The sequence below is a fragment of the Pantherophis guttatus genome, chromosome 3 (assembly GCF_059756535.1).
Source record: "Pantherophis guttatus breed Tessera chromosome 3, ASM5975653v1, whole genome shotgun sequence".
Lineage (NCBI taxonomy): Eukaryota > Metazoa > Chordata > Lepidosauria > Squamata > Colubridae > Pantherophis > Pantherophis guttatus.
This window is the reverse complement of record NC_142065.1, coordinates 48,310,484-48,330,700: the sequence shown is the minus strand read 5'-3', so window position 1 is coordinate 48,330,700 and position 20,217 is coordinate 48,310,484. Positions and strand designations below refer to the sequence as shown.

General features: G+C 39.5%; 1 protein-coding gene across 2 annotated transcripts; it reads right to left on the bottom strand.

The window, feature by feature from the left end:
* Positions 1-104: 104 nt before the first annotated feature.
* Positions 105-19,088, bottom strand: CIMAP3 (ciliary microtubule associated protein 3). Of its 2 annotated transcripts, XM_034414537.3 has the most exons (8): positions 18,073-19,088; positions 17,385-17,434; positions 14,053-14,220; positions 9,784-9,926; positions 7,378-7,476; positions 5,584-5,717; positions 2,947-3,064; positions 105-1,050 (listed from the first exon to the last, which is right to left on the bottom strand). In XM_034414537.3, the coding sequence occupies exons 2-8, from the start codon at positions 17,401-17,403 to the stop codon at positions 979-981; spliced, it is 753 nt and encodes a 250-aa protein (XP_034270428.1). In that variant the 5' UTR covers positions 17,404-17,434; positions 18,073-19,088; the 3' UTR covers positions 105-978. The 2 variants fall into 2 exon arrangements, with proteins under 2 accessions (XP_034270428.1, XP_034270429.1); XM_034414538.3 differs by lacking the exons at positions 14,053-14,220; positions 17,385-17,434; positions 18,073-19,088 and adding an exon at positions 11,844-12,025.
* Positions 19,089-20,217: the final 1,129 nt, after the last annotated feature.

The window sequence follows — 20,217 nt, the reverse complement described above, 5'->3', positions numbered from 1 at the left end:
TATACAGTGGGGTGCAGAAAAATACTTAACCAACCTGCTACATTAGCAGAGCAATTGTCTGCTATAACAGTAGTATATTATCTCACAAAACTGACTAGAAATTTTAATATGTTTTTTATTACTTATGTGTTTTCTCCCATACTGCAGAGTACAGAAGGTAAAAGACTGTACGATACAAACCTAAATATAATAGCTACAGCTCAGTTCAGGTTGAATGAAAAACATGGTTTCTCCTATAAGAATATAGTATGGAAGTCTTTCCTTGAGTGGGAAATCTCTGTTTCTTGTTCAGTATGAATGAAGTTTATCTTCTCTGCAGCTGTCAGAAAAGAACATTGTGCTAAAATACTTCTAAACATATCATTGCATATATATTCCATGAAATTTCCATTCTGAGTCACATGCAGGATATACAATGCAAGAAATGATATCATAAGACTGTATCAGATCATATGGCACATACTTCTAATACCTTTGTGTTTCAAAAAATATTGGCCAGTGGAGTACCAAGACAAAATATTTTCAATTTTAGGTTTTAATTAATACATGCTTGCTCCCCTAATAATTTCTCCAATTTGGCATGACTTTTGTGAACATTACCATCTTAACTGTCAAACTGACATATAAAAAGAAATTATACTTTGAAAATCTGCATTTCTCTTAAGCATTTCTCTAGCTAAACTGTTCAAAACCAGAAACATTTTAACAGTTGTGGCTATTGGCAAAATCCAAACTCCTACATTTGAAGCAACTTCCAAATAGTAAAGGTTTTATACTAAAATAGTAGATTAGGAAAATAGAAAATACCATTAGGAAAATAGAACCATTTAAAAGGCTAACAAAGAAACTGTTTATGAAATAGTATTTATATTGAATCCAAGTAACAAATTAATTAAAATGCTCTAATTCTGTCTAAGGATAAAAAAGTAAATTAGTGGTCTAAGCAAGTAGGAGAGGAAATATCTTCAGCCACAAGAATTAATCACTATAATATATGCTCAGATAGGCCACCAGATTCCGATATTTCTTGAATTCTTTATCTGAAAGCAACTGAAATAAAACAAAATTAAAAAATATTAACTGTATGTAACTGCTGTCCTATTGTATTATTAGTAGTAGTAATCACACAATCACTGTACAAATAATTAAAAAGTATAAATTAATTTGGAAGGTAGTTTGGTTGGCAAGGTATGAATATGGCTTGATATTTTTCTTCTGGAATATTTTATAAATTCCTTGTCTAGGTTGGGAAGGTTCTCCCAATCAAATAATAATCCAGACTGTCCCTCCTTACCTTGGAAAGGAACCTAACACCACAAAATACTTCAGGCAAAGAAATTTTGCAGGAAGAGATATGAGTGATTATCAGCTTTTAAAAGATAACTACAATACATACATTATGATATAAACTTATACTATTATAGCATTATAATTTTTGTACTAGAGCTAGCATGGTATAATAATAATGTGCTAAATTGGGGGCCAGTTCTTGTTAAACTGTGATGTTGGGCACTCACTAGCAATAGCACTTACACTTATATACCGCTTCACAATGCTTTACATCCCTTTCTAAGTATCAGCATATTGCCCCCAACAATCTGGGTCCTCATTTTACTGACCTCGGAAGGATGGAAGGCTGAGTCAACCTTGAGCCGGTGAGAATCAAACTGCCAAACTGCAGTCAGCCGGCAGTCAGCAGAAGTAGCCTGCAGTACTGCATTCTAACCACTGCGCCACCACTACCTTTCAGCACTAGGCTGAAGTTGAAAAGTATCCCAGTAGAAAGTAATGTCAAACCATTTCTATAATTAAAAGAAATTCTGCAAGCAAATCCCATGGATCTTTCCAAGAAGTTACAGAAGTCAAGACTGTTTCAAAAACACCCCATTAAAAAAGGTGGTTTTTAATCTCATTCGTTAGAGGAGTATCAGTCAGGAACATGACTATGCTCCACAGTATATAACTTGACCTTTCCATTCACTCTTCTCTCTCTCCTTTCTCGTTGGTGAACAACTGCTGTATTCATAAACCTACCTATGGCGCAGCAGAGTCAGCAGAATCTCTATATTTCTTTCCCCAGCATAAATCTATTGGTTATGGTTCAAATATAGGTGGAGGCCTAGAATAAGCATTTTCTTCTATTTAATATTGCCCTGCTGAGTTGTAGGACAAGAGTGTATCAAAGAGCAGCAAAACCATATAAAGGTCTGTAGACAGAACCATTTTAAGGGCCCATCTGAAATGAACAGGCCAAACATTTTTGGAGGGAGAGAGGAAGTTCACAAAACACATAGGACCACCATTAGTAGGCCCTGGTTTGGTATCCATCAACCTGTTGGTTTCTATGGCAGAAAATAGGCCATCTATAACTAACCTAAAATGTATGTCAACAGACCTTCAAATAACTTGATGCCAAACCATTATAGTCTTTAAATGTTACAATAAGAAACGAATAAAGTAAATACAGTATAATATCCAGACCATCTGTTCCTGCAACAAACAGCTAGTAGCTACAGGCTACCACCATGATGGCGAACCTATGGCACACATGCCAGAGGTGGCACACAGAACCCTCTCTGTGGGCACTTGCACTGGCGCCAGCTGCTCTTCTGGTTTCCGGTGCGTGCATGTGCGCCAGCCAGCTGATCTTCATGTGTGCTGGAGCCCCGGAAACCCGAAGACCAGCTGTTTCTTTTGGGTTTCTGGGGCTCTGGCATACGCATGCACACCTGCCAGCTGGTCTTTGAGTTTTCAGGGCTCTGTTGTGCGTGTACATAAGCGCCCGCACGTTCTGGTTTGAGCACGAAAAGGTTTGCTATCACTGGGCTACCACATGGTTTCTTGTAAATGGTTGCTCAAGGACAAGAAGATACATCAATCTATTTCAAGAAATGAAGCATTTCTGTCATTCGAAACTATTAACATTCTTAACCCCAAATTTCACACCTCAGCTCTGAAAGTTCTTCTTTGTGGCATTGGAACCAAAGACCAGTCTGGGGAACCAAACTTCCCTGGCCAGCTGACATGTCTGTGTGGCAATTTGTATGGGTTGTAAGTTCCAGGTCTGAGGAGATAGGAGAGAGAACAGATAAATTCTTCAAAACATGTATTATTTTCTGTTATATACAGGTAGTCCTCAACTTAAAACAGTTTGTTTAGTGACCGTTCGAAGTTACAACAGCACTGAAAAAAATGACATGACCATTTTTCACATTTATGACCGTTGTAGCATCGCCATGGTCATGTGATTTAAATTTGGATGCTTGGCAACTGACTCACATTTATGACCCCGGGACACTGCAATGGTCATAAATATAGTGTTTTAAAATTGAGCTTTCTCTTGAGCATGATGCTCAGGCTAAATTGCTATCTGGACTCGAACCTCTGACTGGGTCTGGTGTTATATTTGCATATGCACACACAAACAGACATACACAGATATGAACTCCAGGATGTTCAACATCCAGACATCAGAATGAAGAAAAGTGCAATGGAAAATTTTCACAGAAACTGTGCACTGTTGGTCTTAATTTGCCAGAAAGGCAGCCACACTTTACAAACCGTCTATGTTTTTCCACTAGGGATTTAGACCAGTAATGAGTATGCATTTCTCCATACCTATTTACTGGCAGGATGCAGAGTTACACACAGATCCTTTTGCGATTATCTGACAAACAAAGTCAATGGGGAAGCCGGATTCACTTAACAACCATGTTACTAACTTAACAACTGCAATGATTCACCGAACAAATGTGGCAAGAAAAGTTGTAAAATGGGGCAAAACTCACTTAACAAATTTCTCACTTAACAACATACATTTTGGGCTTAATTGTGGTCTTAAGTTGAGGACTACCTATACTGCAGTTTTTATGCTGTATACTTGTGATGGCGAACTTATGGCATGCGTGCCAGAGGTGGCACACAGAGCCCTCTCTGCTGGCACGTGCGCCATCGTCCCAGGTCAGATCTCTGTGGTATTTCTTTCGTGAATTTCTGTTTCCCTGCAAACGATGAAACAGAAGCTCATGAAAGAAAAAAATCTTGCTGTGCTGCTAGTGTTGGGATGCCCCATCTCCTGCCGGCCAGTTGGCCTTTGGGTCTCTGCTGCGCATGTGTGCATGTCCGCGCAAGCGCATGTCCACCTTTCAGTTTGGGCATGTGCACACATGCAGTTTGGGCACTCAGTGTCTAAAAGGTTCGTCATCACTGCTATATACTATATAACTTAAAATAAACATATCATTGTATATTGTGCTTTTTTAATAGTAGTGCTGGATTGGTTAAACAGTTATAAAAAGTTATAACTTTCCATTCAAAATAGCAATATAATAGTAATAGCACTTAGGCTCATATACCACCCCATAGTGCTTTAGAGCACTCTCTGGATGGTTTACAATGTCAGCATATTGCCCCCAATAAACTGGATCCCATTTTACCAATGAACCGACCTTGGAAGGATGGAATGCTGAGTGAATCTTGAGTGCCTGTCAGGATCAAACTCTAGGGTGGAGGCAGATTTTACCTACATTTGCATTCTAACTTTTGCACCATCAGGGCTCCAAAATAATTTTTATAAGTTGCATAAATCAAAAATAGGGTTTAATTTTTTTTGCTGTAGTATTTCAGTTGTCTTTTTCTTTCTCTTCATTTGATAGCAACAAATAAACACACACACACATATCTATATCTACCTGTATCTCTCTCTCTCTCTCTCTCTCTCTCTCTCTCTCTCTATATATATATATATATATATATATATATGTATGTATGTATGTATGTATGTATGTATGTATGTATATGTATGTATGTATGTATGTATGTATGTATATATATATATATATATATATATATATATATATATATATATATATATATATGGAATTGGGTAAAGGTTTAAAACTTTATGATGAAAAAGAATGCATTTTATTAAGCTCTTTAGACAGAAAGGCTCTGAGAATGCAATCTTACATGCAGTCAATTACTAGAAAATTAGTCTCTGTCAATAATTTACAATCAAACGACATTTCAACTTAGTGCAAAAAGTATGCCTCAGATTAGCAAAACAGGTATTTATATTTGGGTTCTGTTATCCCCCTCCCCACCTGCACTGTTTTCAAATGAAAAAAAATCCTACCTGGCTCGTACGACAGTAATTTCACTGTTGTATTGGGATAATTTTTACATACCGTCAAGGTTAAGAAGTATCAGGCTTTCGTTTCAATACAGAAAATTTTGGGAGAGTTACTAGTGTTTGTTAAAATACTTGCTGAAGAGCCCCCCAAACAGCATATGATGGCAATTATGCCACCACATAAATCCAACAAAATCTGTAAGTACAGGAATCCCACTGACACTATGGGAGTGGGGCCATAGTGGAATACATTCAGACAGTCAGACATATTAATGATAGCTAAAGATTGCTTTGTTCCTCCGATATATCCATGACTAACTAAACAGTACAATTTTCAGTTTATGCTCAAATATAAGATTTTCCAGCCTATCCTCCTTAGCACTGAACTTACTTTATTTTTCAGGTTCCATTTCTAATAGCCAGTTTTTAATTTAAGAAATGAAAAACAGTACCCAGGAAAGAGTTCTCTATCTTGAACCTGCTCTAAAAACCGTGGTACATTGCTGAGAAATGGGAAATGAGCAATCTTATGCTTGTGTTCTTTGATCCATATTGACTGATATGTTGTAGGTGCAGGGGTCAAATGCTAGAAAAGAAAGAAAGAATAAAATGAAATTATAAAGAATGTTGTTTGAAGTCCATAAACACTCCAATTAGCTTATAATTTAGACTGAGTGAATAATCTTGATTTTTAACTCTGTCAAACCCCATAAAAATAGAATAATTTGTGAATTAATACAATTAATACATTGTAAATAAACCTGGAATGGTAATTAAAATTCAATTTAATATTTTTGTAAACTTTTGTGCATTAACGATGACTCCAACATACCAGGATTGCAACTGTGCAATCCTGTAAAAAGACATAGTTGCTTTAGTTTCATGTTTCTATTTAGATAGACATTTTAAGGATGTCTGTCTAAATAAATTCAAAATACTGCAGAGCTATATTAGAGATTCCCTTCTAGTTTGATGTGTCTTACTAAAATAATTTAATGTGTGATGAAGTGTTTTGGGTATATACAATTGTCCAACATAGGGTATGAATGTTGCAAGATGGGTGAGGCAATGTCACACAAATAAATAATAATAATAATAATTATTATTTATTGAATTTCTATACCGCCCTTCTCCCGAAGGACTCAGGGCGGTGAACAGAATAAGATTTCATATACATATAATAATTTTTTTTTATACACAGTAAATAATAAATTGAGTCAATTTAGTGTATCTGCTAAGACCTTGGCATAGAATTTAGATGTTTATGCTAGTCCTGCTTGTTGAAACAGAAAGGTCTTCAGGGCACATCAGAAAGTGCGAAGATCTGGGATTATTCGTATTCCAGGGGGTATTTTGTTCCAAAGAGTAGGTGCCCCCACAGAGAAGGAGGCTCTCTCCCTTGGAACTACTAGACGACATTGTTTTAATGATGGTACTATGAGTAGGCCTACTCTGTAAGAGAGTATTGGTTGGTGGGAGGTTATTGGTTGCAGCAGGTGGTCTCGTGTGTACTCAGGTCCTAAGCTTCTTCTCTTTCTGGGGCTTTTCTGAAGTGAATTGAGATAGTTCTGTTTTTTAAAAAATGGTGTTCTTCCTGTCTGTTTGCTCAGACATTATCTGTTTAAACCCTGAGCAAAAGAAACCTTTTATCTTTTCAATTTCATATGTTTAGTAAAGATGCCCCAAAACACTGGGTTTTTAAATTATTGTCTGTGCTACCAGTACTGTGCTATCATGATGAATTTATTTTAATTATTTTATGTCTCTACAGCACAATATTACAGAGTTTCTTTTAAACTTACTTATGGATAAACAGGGATATAAGCATTAGTTTGCTGTGAGCATCTCTGTTCCCTGGCCGATTCCACAATCCAAGTATATCAGTAAATCAAATGTAGTCAGTTTCACAGTAGAAAATGTGACAACACTTAAAGAATATAAGTAATATAAACATTTCTACCTTTACTGTTTTCTTCTAACATGAATTGTGAAAGGTTAAACTTGTCTCTGAGCCACTCTGGTTTGTAATGCTGGCTGTGGTGGAAATATTTTGGCATTCTATTTAAGTTTAAATTTAAATTTTAGAGTACAAAGAAGCCCTTCCTTAAATGGAACCCACAGCATAGAAAGTGAATTTCTATACTGTGTATGCAAGGCACATTGGCTGCAAGAGGTATCTGCTAAAGGATTTCATCCTGCAGAAAAGAACTCCTACTATAGAGTATATATAAGGAAAATGTTTTTACCTTGTTTATTATTACAAAACGTGGTGTTGTTCTTGCTCCCATGCTGTAACCTTTGGTACTCTGTGGTCTCTGAGCCAAGTTATATATAAGATTGTTCCTCTACATATTAAAACAAATGCTAAAGTTATTCTACACTATAATAATGGGAAAAAATGTTTAGCAGCATATTAGAGCCTGCAAAACTAAGATTTCTACTGAGAAGAAGTTAATAAAAAGTAAATCTTGGGTACTCTCAGAGAAAGCATGAGGAGTATAAAGAAACAGAAAAACAAAATGGGACTTAATTATAATATACAGATAACTAAAAAGTCAATGTTGGAGCTGGATGGTGAATAATAAAATAAAATAAAATAGTAAATAAAATAAAATAATTATAATGTAGTACCCTACCTAAGTTTAACTTTTTCTTAAACAGAATTTTCTCAAAGCAATTGCTCAATTTTCCCCCCAGCTTATTGGAATAATTTGAGCCTTAGAAGAACGGTTGAAGAAATGGTACACTCCTTTTGTTTTCCCACTTATTATTTATTAAACCAATTTAGATAGCTGCTCATCTCATAAACAAGAGATTCTGGGTGGCATACAACAGAACTAAAAACATTAATACATACATTTTAAGGTATAAAAAACAAACTAAAACAGAGACGAGCAGACAAAGGGATGTTAAGAATGGTAATGCTATCTCACTAGCTGATTCATCTCCTGGGTTTCCCAGTCCAGCTGGCATAACCAAGTATAGAGGGACCCCACCCCTAGGGAAGGATGATCATGAATCTGTTCAGTCCCACTGCCAACCCAGAAATGGAATCAAGTAGCTCAGGCAGGGTGGTTGCTATACAGCAGGGAAATTGGTACAACAGTAACAATCCCAATTGATCTCAATTTAATAAGCAGGGTCTTGAAATCCATAAACGATTCTCAGATGACAACTGCCACATCAGCACCCCTGCTCCATGTTGTTAGTTTGTGCCAAACATGAAACCCAGCTGGTAATACCTCTGGAAGGGGGACCATGCCAGTTTGGCTTTCTTATCTATGATCAAAAAGGCCTTATTAAAAACTGACCTGACATTTAAGAGCAACAAGCAGAAGTCAGGGCTTCTGACAGTCTGCTACTGGGCATAGGTACTAAAATCAAGGAGCTGGAATGTTAAATATTTGTTCTGTGTTCTCTTGGCATGACCTGCTTGTCTCCCACCATATCTTCCCATGCCCATGCCCATGATAATATTGTAGCCCACACATGTCCCCTCAATGGCCACATTGTTTTCCCTGCCAGATACCCAAATTCCAAAGGCCCAGGACCTCCAATAATAACAAAGAACCCTGAGGTGCTTCAGCTGTACTGGCTTTCAGCACCCTCAGGCACCCAGCCCCACCTTCCTCCATCAACCCTTTTCTCAGGCTCTCATCCTAAATGGGGAGGCATACAAACAAAATACTTAGCCGACAGACAAAATTGGGAGGAAAATAATCTTCTCCCTCTCTGGAGCTATCAGAAAAAAAGCCTCTGTTTGGGGGTGGTGGGGGAGAGTCAACATCAAATTACACTCTTCTGCTATCAATCCCTCCTAAACCACCACCAATAATCCAAGTCCCAAAATCCTGGTTAGCCTCTCCAAATGGAAAGTCCCATGTAGTTATCTGGTCTGTATGATGAAAGACACTGGCACAAAGAGATGAAAATAAAATACAAGGGGCAACCTGCACCAGGTCCACAAAAGCAGCCAACCAGGCAACAAGCCTAGTGCAGACTCAGTCCATCCTCAACCATCTCCTGATTTCCAGAATTTGTTAACAATAGCAGACGGTCAGAAGTGCACCAAACACAGTGACCCATGGTTCCTGTACCATTTCCCCAGAGTTCTTCCCTACTTTTTAAAAGAACAAAACTTTTTCTGATTTAGGAGACAGGTGAGTTGACCAAAGATGTCTCTTCTTTCCATGACAAAAGAAAAACAATTTTTTCTCCTCTTGATATGGACTGAAACTCAGACACTGACCATATTTGGATGTCTCTCAGTGAACATTAGGTGGAGGTTTGTAGCTTGCACATTCACTATACAGAATGTTAGGGTTCATTAGTTTAAATAACAGAACTTGTACTCATGGATTTTTGCTGGAAGCAATCATATGAGGTAGGTAGAAATGAAAGACAGTATCAAGCCACAGAGTCATCTTGTGAAAATAATAGATGAATGGGGTTCAACTGTGGTCTCTCAAATCTTTGCAAATATTCTCAAATTATTTATTTTCTAAGACCAGAAACATAGTTTTTATTTATAATACATTCAAATTTTGGAAGCAAAAGTAATCAATATAATCTGAATAGTAAATATCCTTTACTTCAAATTAAAGATCTCTTTGGAGAGAAAATAAAGAAAAATGAAATGGAGCACTGCTTACCTCTGCATGATTATAAGATCCTGGTCCACGATCAGGATCACCTTTAATTGGTGCGAATGCATTACCTAATCGGTCTGGTGCATGATGAAAGGGGAAAATTTTCTTTTCCTGACAGGACCCAAATGAATTTCCGATCTGAACATCTGAAAACCCCAACAGGAGTTTATGTCAGTCAAATGTTTGCATCAACATTTTATAATGTGGTACAAAATTAAGTTTAAAAAATAGCAGAGTGATACCTCTTATCTATTGGACTTACTTTTCAGTGAAGCACAGAATACAGCCAGCCAGTTCATTTCACTTAATTACCAAGTATTTACTTAAAAAACTTAATTAGAAAGGAAAAATATAGTCCTTATTTATTGACTACTTCTCTTGGCGACTATTCAGAGTTACAATGGCACTGTAAAAATAGATTAATGACTTGCAGCCATTGTAACATCCCCATAGTGATGACATGATCTTCATGGTCATGTGATCACGATTTGGGCACTTTGCAACAAAACATTTACAATGGTCACAATGTCCCATGGTCATGTGATTGCCATTTGCAACCTTCATAGCAGGCTTCTAGCAAACAAAATGAATGGAGAAGTTGGCAGGAAGTCACAAACCATGGTCATGTGATGTTTTGTTTAACAACCCACAGTGATTTTCTTAACGAATATAGCCAGAACTGATGCCATAAGTGCAACACAGTCATGTGACATTTCATTTAATGATGATGTCATTTAGTGATAGAGCTGCAGGTCTGAACTGTAGTCAGTAAGTGAGGACTATCCTTAACAGTATTCAGACTTGCATCATTTGTTGTCTCAATCTTATTGCAGCAACACGAAATTTAGCTGATTGACAATTTCATATCTGAGAGAATGTTCTACAGAGTATTGATCTGTTCTACACAGTACTGATACAGTGGGGGTATATAACTATTCGAAAAAGCAACTGGCCTGTATTTACAACCATTTACAGTGTCTTGCATTCATGTGACTGATTTTTGCCAAAACCCGGCATGCACATCCAGTTTCTGGCAAAAATTGCCCATAGCAAACAATGGTTTCAATTAATGACCATGCTGTTTGCTTAATGACCACCACAAAAAAGGTTGTAAAACTGGGTTGGTCACGTGACTCACTTTACAACCATCACAACTTAAGACCAAGTGCCAGGAACAGTTATGACTGTAAGTCAAGGACTATTTGTACAAATGTGTAAACTAGTTTTTTGTTTACCACTCTCACTTTTTGGTGGCAACTGCCTGTTTACATTTCTGCTCTCTACTCTTCAACAACTGGGAGATAGCAAACTCTCCCTTTTTGAAAAATACATAGCAGAGGCTGGGCAATCATTGCTAAGGAATGCTGCAGTTGGAATTTGGAATGCTACAGTAAATGGGGTTTGGATTAGATAACTTCTAACATACATTCCAAAGCCGACTTATTATAATGTTTTTCTGCAGTGACTTAAACCTTCTAACTAACAAGATAGTTGTCTCCGATGGCAATTTATTGATGAGAGACAGGGACACTTCATGGAAGTTTAGAGTACTGTTCTAATTCATTCACTTGTTTCAGGATTAACTCCTAATGTATTAGTTTTGTCCTGGAAAACTTAAAGATTTTTTTTTTGCTATTATCTGTTCTGAAACAAACAATGCTATTTCCCAAGAAAGAAAACATATTGTTAAAGGCCCCATAATGTGACACTGGAATTTGAAACTCTACCGCTAATACATATTTGGCAGGCAGGGGTTACATATCCATCTAATTTTGCTAGTATGTAAATGATTGAATAGAGGAACTATATTCCTTTAGTACTGCGACAATCCCTTTAGATAGTGTTATTTTAAAAGAAGTCTATATAAAATTATGGGCTTATGTAAATTTGTTCTGGAACCCAAGACAAATAATTTCAGAAATGCCTTTCTCTTCTTTGTAAATCAGCAATAAAAACACAGTAAATTAAATGAAATTAAAAGCTCCCTCCTAAAACCCCAAATCGCTTGACTGAAGCAACTGCCCTGCGATTAGAGCTCTGACTTTAAATTGGTGCTTACTTACCGCTCAGTACCCAATCCGAATCTAGGTAATTTTGGAAATCCAACCGTGTTCGCACCCGCAAGTTAGAACGGCCCAATGTCGGGCTCCACAGCTGAGGCATGGCAATCCCGAAAAACAACGAATCGCAAAAAAACCACCGGATTTTCCTTGATCTCCTGTACACTGCTTGGAGTGTCCAAGCATGGGTGTTTATCAGCCAGTTATGACATCATTGAGTTGGAATTTCTTTGGTCACGCCTTCCTCCTTCCGGCTGAGCCTCAGTTTTTTTTCCAACTCAGCCAGAGGAAAGACTTATTAGAGTTAGCTCTTCATTTTTCTTTAAAATTCAATATATAATTGGCCCAATTTAAAAATAAATGTAAAAAAAAAAACAAAAAAACGAGCCTCTTTAAAATAGGCTTGGGTGGCTGAGGCAATAAGAGTGAGCTGTGAGTCAGCGCTGCGTACTCTGCAAGGCAGGGATAAGATCGCTGTGGAGGCAGTCATTACTCCCTGACTCTCATCAGCAGCTGGGAACGTGAGGAGGTCATTTTTAGCCTCAGAGAGGTCCAAGGGAGAGCGCTGACCACGCGGCCGATAGCCGCCATTTTGTTGGTGGTGGCCATTTTGTTTTGGGCTTACAACGCAGCAAAATACAGATTTAAAGGCAGCTGGGTGAAGATCTGCAATCTGGGAGCCTTTTACATGCAAGTAGACTGTGTTTTCTTCTTGGGATCAGCGTTTTTGTGGCCTGGGAGTCTGTGTAGCTGGCATAGGCTTGATGTGCACAGAGCCTTGCGGCATTATGTCAAGCGGAAAGCCCCCTTTCGACGGACGGAGGCCCTATTTGTGTCATTTCAGCCCACGTCGATGGGGAAGAAAGTTTCACCATCTACCGTTGGTCGTTGGCTCAAGGCATGCATTGCCTTGGCGTATGAACATCAAGCTTGTCCAGTGCCGCGTCGCATCACCACACACTCTACTGTAGCGCGGCCACTTCGGCTGCTTGGGCTACGCAAGCATCCATTTTGGACATCTGCAGAGCTGCAACTTGGACTACTCCTTTGTTGTGGCCCCGCCCTCTGAGCCTGTCCCATCGGAGGAAGAAAGCTCCGAGCATGAGGAAGAGGAGTCAGCCAGGCCTCCCTCTCCAGGCCCCTCCCCTCTGGCATTGTCTCAAGTGCCGGCCGAGGGAGAGGAGACAGCTGATTCGGATCAGAGTGATAAAGAAACATCATTCCTGGACGCACGCCTCCGAAGGCGTGATAAACGTTTGCAGCAGCTGAGGAGGCGTGCTAGGGATTAGAACTGAGTCACTGGACCACATCCCAGAGACTATATAATAGAGGGTGGTGGTCAAGGATTTTTGTGACGAACAAAGCAAACCTTGGATAGTCACTAAAGCCTCGTCCGGAGCTGCTGAGAGAAAGATTTAAAGTGTCGGACATTTGGACTCTTGAGTATTTGTCTTTCTGTTTTACTTTGAAAATAAAGTCACTTGGCAGACGGTGTGTCTATCGCTGCCAAGTGGGAGATAAGAACTGGGTGCGTTCCAAAGTGTTTCCTTAACCCTCGTCTGGCTGTGTGTGTGTGTGTGGGTATGGGGACAGATCATCCTTCACCGTTTGTGAGGCACTACAAGTTGGACCAATTCGCATCAGCAGAGGCAGCGTTTGGGAGGCGTGTCTTACAGAGAGTCCTGCCGGCCGAGGGGACCCTGGACCGATCTGCTTCCCTCCCATCTTCAATTTAGCTTGGGTATATCCCATGCTTGGACACTCCAAGCAGTGCACAGGAGATTGAATGTTGGGCTTACCTTGAACATTCCATCTAGGTGCACTGCTGGAGTGTCCAAATCCCACCCTGGCTTGTGCTAGTCCGGGGTCCAGGAGTGGTCGGTTCTTCCTATTGATGGCGTCTCCCCTGGTTCTGGTTTCGTGGAAAAAAACGGAGGCTCGGCCGGAAGGAGGAAGGCGTGGCCAAAGAAATTCCAACTCAATGATGTCATAACTGGCTGATAAACACCCATGCTTGGACACTCCAGCAGTGCACCTAGATGGAACGTTCAAGGTAAGCCCAACGTTCATTTTCACGTTAGCACATCTCCTCCAAGGAAGAACGCCTTTGAGGGCGACCCGCATCCTTCTCCAGCCGATCCACGGCACTCCACGATGCGGGGGCAAAAACGCTTGTGGCGCGCTCCTTCTAGCCAATCTCCGCCCGACTCACCTGTGAGCTCCCACGCGAGGCGGCGCTGGCTGGCGATCAGCTGCAGGGTTCCGACCTGTTTGGAGTCCGTGTCTTGCCATGGAAACAGAAGAGGGCTGGGTCCCAGATTGGAATACTGAGGCAATATGCCGCTTGTTGTGCTTCGGGACGCAAGGCCTTGAACCGTATCTGCAAAGGCGGGGAGAGAGAAAAATGCTGGGGAGGCTTGTGGCGTAAGGTCTGGCGTCTGGGGCGAGAGCTCAACCAGGCTGCGACGTCTGGGCGACTCCTAGATGTAGCAGCCTGGTTGTCGTGGTTCTTTATTGCCAGCTAATAGTCCAGATTTTGCAGCGCGGTTACGGCTAACTGTACTTTTGCCTGACAGTAGCAACGTGGTAGGCAGGTGGAGTAAAGCCTCGCCCCTATCATTTTCGCAGCAGATTCAATTTTGCCCCATATCTTCGGCGGTGGGGCTCAGCTCTGTTAGTACTGCAAAGAAGCGGACTATGACAAAATGCCACCTGTTTCCGCTTCCCTCGCCCTATGGCAGGGATCAGCAACCCGCAGCTCTGGAGCCACATGAGACTCTTCCATCCCTCTACTGCAGCTCTCTGTCACTCACACAACCGCTAATGTGCTTTCCCCTCCCCCCCAGGCCAACCATGAATAAATCCAAGAAAAGAGAAAGTTTCAGAAGAAAACAGAACGTTTAATTCAACTACATATGCTAGTTTTGTGGCCGCTCAAGAAATAGTCAGGCACAGGAAGGGTTTGTGGCTCCCGGAGTTTTCTTTTTTGTGGGAAACAGGTCCAAATGGCTCTTTGAGTGTTTAAGGTTGCAGACCCCTGCCCTATGGCAACTAACTCTTAACTCTGCACTTTTGAGGGGGATGGAGGAATATTCTCCATCTTTCTTGGGCGAGGAAAAAGAATGGCTCTAGCTTCTGAAAATAAAAGGCTGGCTGAGCCAACGAAATTATTTTATTAAGGCATCATTATTTTGAAGACCCTAAAATAGTCCATTTATACAATGGACAGTGAGTATTGAAAATGGCTATTCAGATGGTTCGGAAATCTGTAGCTGAGAGAAGGTGAGCAAATAGTGTTTCTTGTTCCTGAACAAAGTTGTTTGGTAGATTGGAATTCCCAATCAGAGACCTCTTTATCCATAAAGCACTGTCTTCTGTAGCATGTGCTTATCCTAAACAATTTGGTTATACACTACTTAAATAAAAGGGTAACATGATAATTAATTAATTCAATCAAGTTGTAGTCTGTCTCAATCACAAAGGCACCTCTAGGTAGTTTACATTTTGGATTAAAAACAGTAGAATAATAATAAAAATGAACAATATTGGATGGCAGATCCAAAAAACAAAACAATCTAGTCCCCGTCATAAGACATATATCCAATATTGATTATAACCCAATCCAACCCAGAGCTCATTGCAAGAGACAGGAATTTAAAGATTTGAGAAAAGAGCATGGTCAGTGCCATGTGGACTTAAGGGAGAAGATCTTCCATGGCACAACAAAGGCCTGATTCCTAGGTCCCATAAGATGTCACTGGACAGAAACAATGGGAGAAAGCAGTTCTTATGTCATGAATTTTTGTACAAGTGACAATTGGCATCTTGAACTGCAGTTAAAAGCTCACTGATAGCCAGGGCACAAAGTATAGGTTTTGTGTAGTCAAAATGAGAAGTGATCATAACTATTCATGTTAGCTATAGCTTCTGAATAGTTTTCAAGGTTAGCCCTGGATAAATTACGTTAGTGTTCAAATAAGAGATGATTAAGTTATGAGTGCTTGTGAGAAGCTCCCCTCCTTTCACAAAAGATCATATTTAGTACCCACTATGGATTAGTGCAAAAGTCCTCCTGGCCATGGCTGCCATCAGGTCATAGAATTGAGTCCAGGAAGACTTTCAAAATTACACATGAGTTCCAACTGGACGCATGGATCATCCTTGAAAACTAACAATTGTCCTTGAAAATAGAAGGTCTTTCAATCCAAAGCCACTTGGATTTGTGTAAGCCTATTCCTCCCCATCCTGTTCCTTTACATCTCCTGGCACTGGGACAAGATCACCAGAGCATCACCTATGCAAACAGGTGTGAAACATAAAGGTGGATACCATCCAATACTGAGGCTATGATCCATGCTGATAGATGACTTCATTCAGTGGCTCTTGTAGATGTTAAATAAAAGTGGGAGAGTCTTGAGTCTTGTGGGACCCTGCAGAAGAAGAACCTCAAGCTTGATCCTTCCTCCCAAAACTAACCCTAAAGGAAAGAGGAGGATATTGCAATAGTTTTCCCATTCCCAGTCTCTGGAGTTGATTTACAATGATACTGAAAGCTGAAGAGAGATTTAGCAGGTCTAGAAGAGCTGCACCATATTTATTTCAACCCCGCCAAAGGTCACCCAGAAGCATAAACAGTGACAGCATTGTTCATGGGCCTAAAGCCTGATTAAAAATAACCTGAGTAATCGACTTTCTCAGGCCTGTTTATGTTTTTATCTTTGTTAGTATATGACTATGCATGTGTTATATCTAACTACGTAAGCTCCTCAATTAATGTTTATCTGGCAGATGTTGAAATGTTTATTTCCTAAATATTTCCTTTACTAAAACAGAAAGCCTAACTACAGTTGAATTGGATTTTTCTTTCCCAAATTGATTTTGGTCTGTTGTTTCTTATTTTTTTCTGTACCTGTGTTTTACAAAGCCATTGTTGTCCAACTACAGGTTGTCCTCGACTTAAGACAATTTGTTTAGTGAACATTCAAAGTTACAACGACACTGAAAAAAATGACTTATGACCTTTTTTTCCACACTCGCAATTGTTGCAGCATCCCCCATGGTCATGTGATCAAAATCCAGATGCTTGGCAATTGACTAATATTTATGACGGTTGCAGTGTCCCAATGTCGTGTGAGCATCTTTTGGGACCTTTTGACAAGGTCCCCACTGATTGGAGTGGGGAAGTCAGATTCACTTAACAACTGTGACAAAGGTATAAAATGGAGCAAAACTCACTTAATTGTCTCACTTGGCAACAGACATTTTGGGCTCAGTTATGGTCATAAATTAAGGACTACTTGTACTTCATCTTTGTGTTATCTATAGCAGTGGAAAAAATAATGTATTGGATCTAATTGTGAGGTTTGAGATACTAAGAGAAATGAAACCACTGGGATAAATAAAAGAATTTTAAACAAATCTCATTATTCAATATGTCATATATCTTTTATGAGAAATATTCAAGGGAATTACTTGGATGTTCAAAGGAAGTAATTCTAGCTAAAATAATAAAAGATTTCATAGTAGAAATAGTTATGAGCTTACCTGATTGATGTTCTAGCATGATACAAATTCTGTTTGTGGTGATCTAGAAACTAAATGATAGAAAATTTAATGGGAATAGATCAAAATAATGTCTCCCTGACAACTTTTTTCTCAAGTCATCAGTGGTTATAGAACAACATAATCTTCAAAATTGACATCATATAGATTATGTAATGATAAGCCTGGATCATTTTGACTGGGAGAATGGGAATGAGATATAAGAGGCATTTACTATTTGGCTTCCTTACCATCATAGCAGTTAATCCCTGGAGGGAGAAATGTGCCTGAGGGTTTGTAAAACTAGAATAAATTGGAGAGTGGAATTACTCACAATCTCACCGTGCCTTCCCTAATAGAATAAGGACACCAATAGGTAAATTGATTGAGGAAGACCTTTCCCCCCTTCTAAATATAGGAAAACTGTGACAGATAAGGTTGGTTTGAGTTAGAATTAGAGTCCACATCAAGGGGTGACATGTAAATCTAGGTTAATCAAACAGTTCAGCCATGCTCTATTAATGTGCTAAAAGGCTTATTATCAGTACTTGAAATGGCTTGTTTAGCTGCCTCTTATATTAACTGACTAGCATGTCACAAACACAGAGGCAAAATGGTGCCTCTCCCAGATAATGAAAAAAATAAAAGCATGACCATATGAAAGCTTTTATTGGCAGAAACAATTACAAACCTGTAATGTCCAGTGGTAACAGAATCAGCAACAGACAACTGGCAGAACCTGGTTCCTTTTTTCCAGTTTAAATCAGTTAAAGCATGCTGGCTGAGGAATTCTGGCAGTTGAAGTCCACACAGCTTAGGTTGCCAAGGTTGAGAAACACTGTTCTAGACTGCTTTTTGAATAGAGGCCTGGCTCACTTTCAAAAATGTGCTAAACTAACATTTACCACAGCCTGCTAAGCACTTGTAAAAGCGTTGGTCATTCATTATGCAGACAAATGTCAGTGCAGAAATCAGCTGTCCAACTTTCCCTGCACTTGAAGCCAAAATAATTTTGGAAGGAACTTCCTGGTTAGCAGGAGTGGGCCTGGAGCAAAAGCTGAGAAATAAATCCCGCACCCAGCCATCCTCCTCCTTACTTCCCAAAAGTAAAGTATGACTCAGTTTTTATAGGAAGAATTTGGTAAATTAGCTGATTCAGATAAAAAGTGTTCTGTAAGTGCCTTCGTGGTGTCCATATAGAACTTTATAGATCAAAATCAGCACTTACTATTGTATTCAGAAACCTATTATTGACAAATGTAGGATCAAAAACATAGGTACAATGTGATACAGTACTAGCAGTAATGCTTGCCAGTAGTTGAGCTGCTGCAATTTATCTCAGTTGCAGCTTTTGAATGATCTTCAAAGGTAGCTCCATGTAAAGAGTCTTGCAATAGTCCAGTGGAGAAGTGATATGAGCAAGGGGTCACTGTTGAGAGATTCCTATCTCTTAGTAACATGGCATTGCTTTCCAGGAATGTCTTCAAGGTTTGAGACAAGTCATTTCCAAACCTAGTTGTTTCTGGATCTGTGTTTTGTTTCATAGAAGCTATGGCCATAATAAAATGCCATATTCTTTTATGTGCAAAATATTTCATTGGTTTAGCATTCATATGTAGAGATATATGTTCTATATACAGTAAATAATAAAGGAGTGGAGCTTGGTGCTACAAATGCCATTTGGGGCCCGGCATCTACATTCCCACTGGTGCTACCCCAAACTTCCTTCTTCAATGGAAGATAGAGGGTGATTTTTCTTGTTCTGCTGGATGTGCTTAAAAATCTTTCCACACCTTGGAATTTTGCATGGATAATTTTATTCCACTTTCAGATCCTTATCAGTTTGCATTTGTTGTTTTTAAAAAGCTGGCGGGATAATGGGTTAGCACATTTGTTTCTGGCCTTCCTGATACTTGTGCTTTATATATGTCTTTTCATACCAAATTAATTTTAGCAGACAGAGCTTATATAGAAGCATAATAGGGGTGGGTTCTAAATTTTTTTACAACCGGTTCTGTGGGCGTGGCTTATTTTCTGGGTGTGGCTTAGAGGTCACTTGACTAGGTGGGCATGGCTAGCTGGTCATGTGACCAGGTGGCCATGTCTATGTGTATAGGGACTACTCAGAGGGCTGAAAAGAGTCATTTCTGGAAGGTCCTCGCACTTACGACCCGACTCATTTGTTTGCTTTTAACACTGATCAGCTGTAGAGCGGCCCTTTGAAGCCCCGTGGCAAGAGTTTAAACAGGTTTTTTCCCTCTAGCCATCAGTTGGGACTCGGGAGGCAGCAATAGATTGGGAGTGGGGCCAAATAAAGGGTAAGAATAACGTGGGAGGGTGGGGGGGTGGGGGGGAGAACCAGTTCGGTGACGTCATATTGTCACCGCTACCGGCTCGGCCGAACCGGACCGAACCGGGAGGAACCCACCACTGAAGTATAAATATGGGTTTCGTGAGAACACGTAAATCAGAATTGAATTATGTTGATGATCAGTCATTAAGGACCATTTTGTCATCATTTGAAATAGGCTACACTGTATGTGCATTCTCTAGGACTGAGTGCATTTCCCAATGTATTATGGTAGGTAAAAAGCTTAGTGTAGTTATCCACTGTGTGTTTAGTCAGGTCACCACAGTTTATACTTTAATTTCAAAACAACTAATTAGAAAACAATTTGTCCATGTGCTCAAATAGTGGCCAATTCTTCTCTTTAAATTCAATATATTATTATCCCAGTAACATACATTTTTCTCTTACTGATATTCTCTAATATGTTGAAGCAAAAAATGTGCTCAAAGGAAGATATTTCCTTTCAATGATACTAAAACAGTTAAG

Excerpts from the sequence above, each read along its gene's own strand:
- CIMAP3 (XM_034414537.3), bottom strand. Across the intron at positions 7,477-9,783 it reads GATCTTATAATCATGCAGAG|AGGAACAATCTTATATATAA; the intron begins GTAAGCAGTGCT and ends TTTAATATGTAG. Across the intron at positions 5,718-7,377 it reads GTTTTGTAATAATAAACAAG|CATTTGACCCCTGCACCTAC; the intron begins GTAAAAACATTT and ends TTTCTTTTCTAG.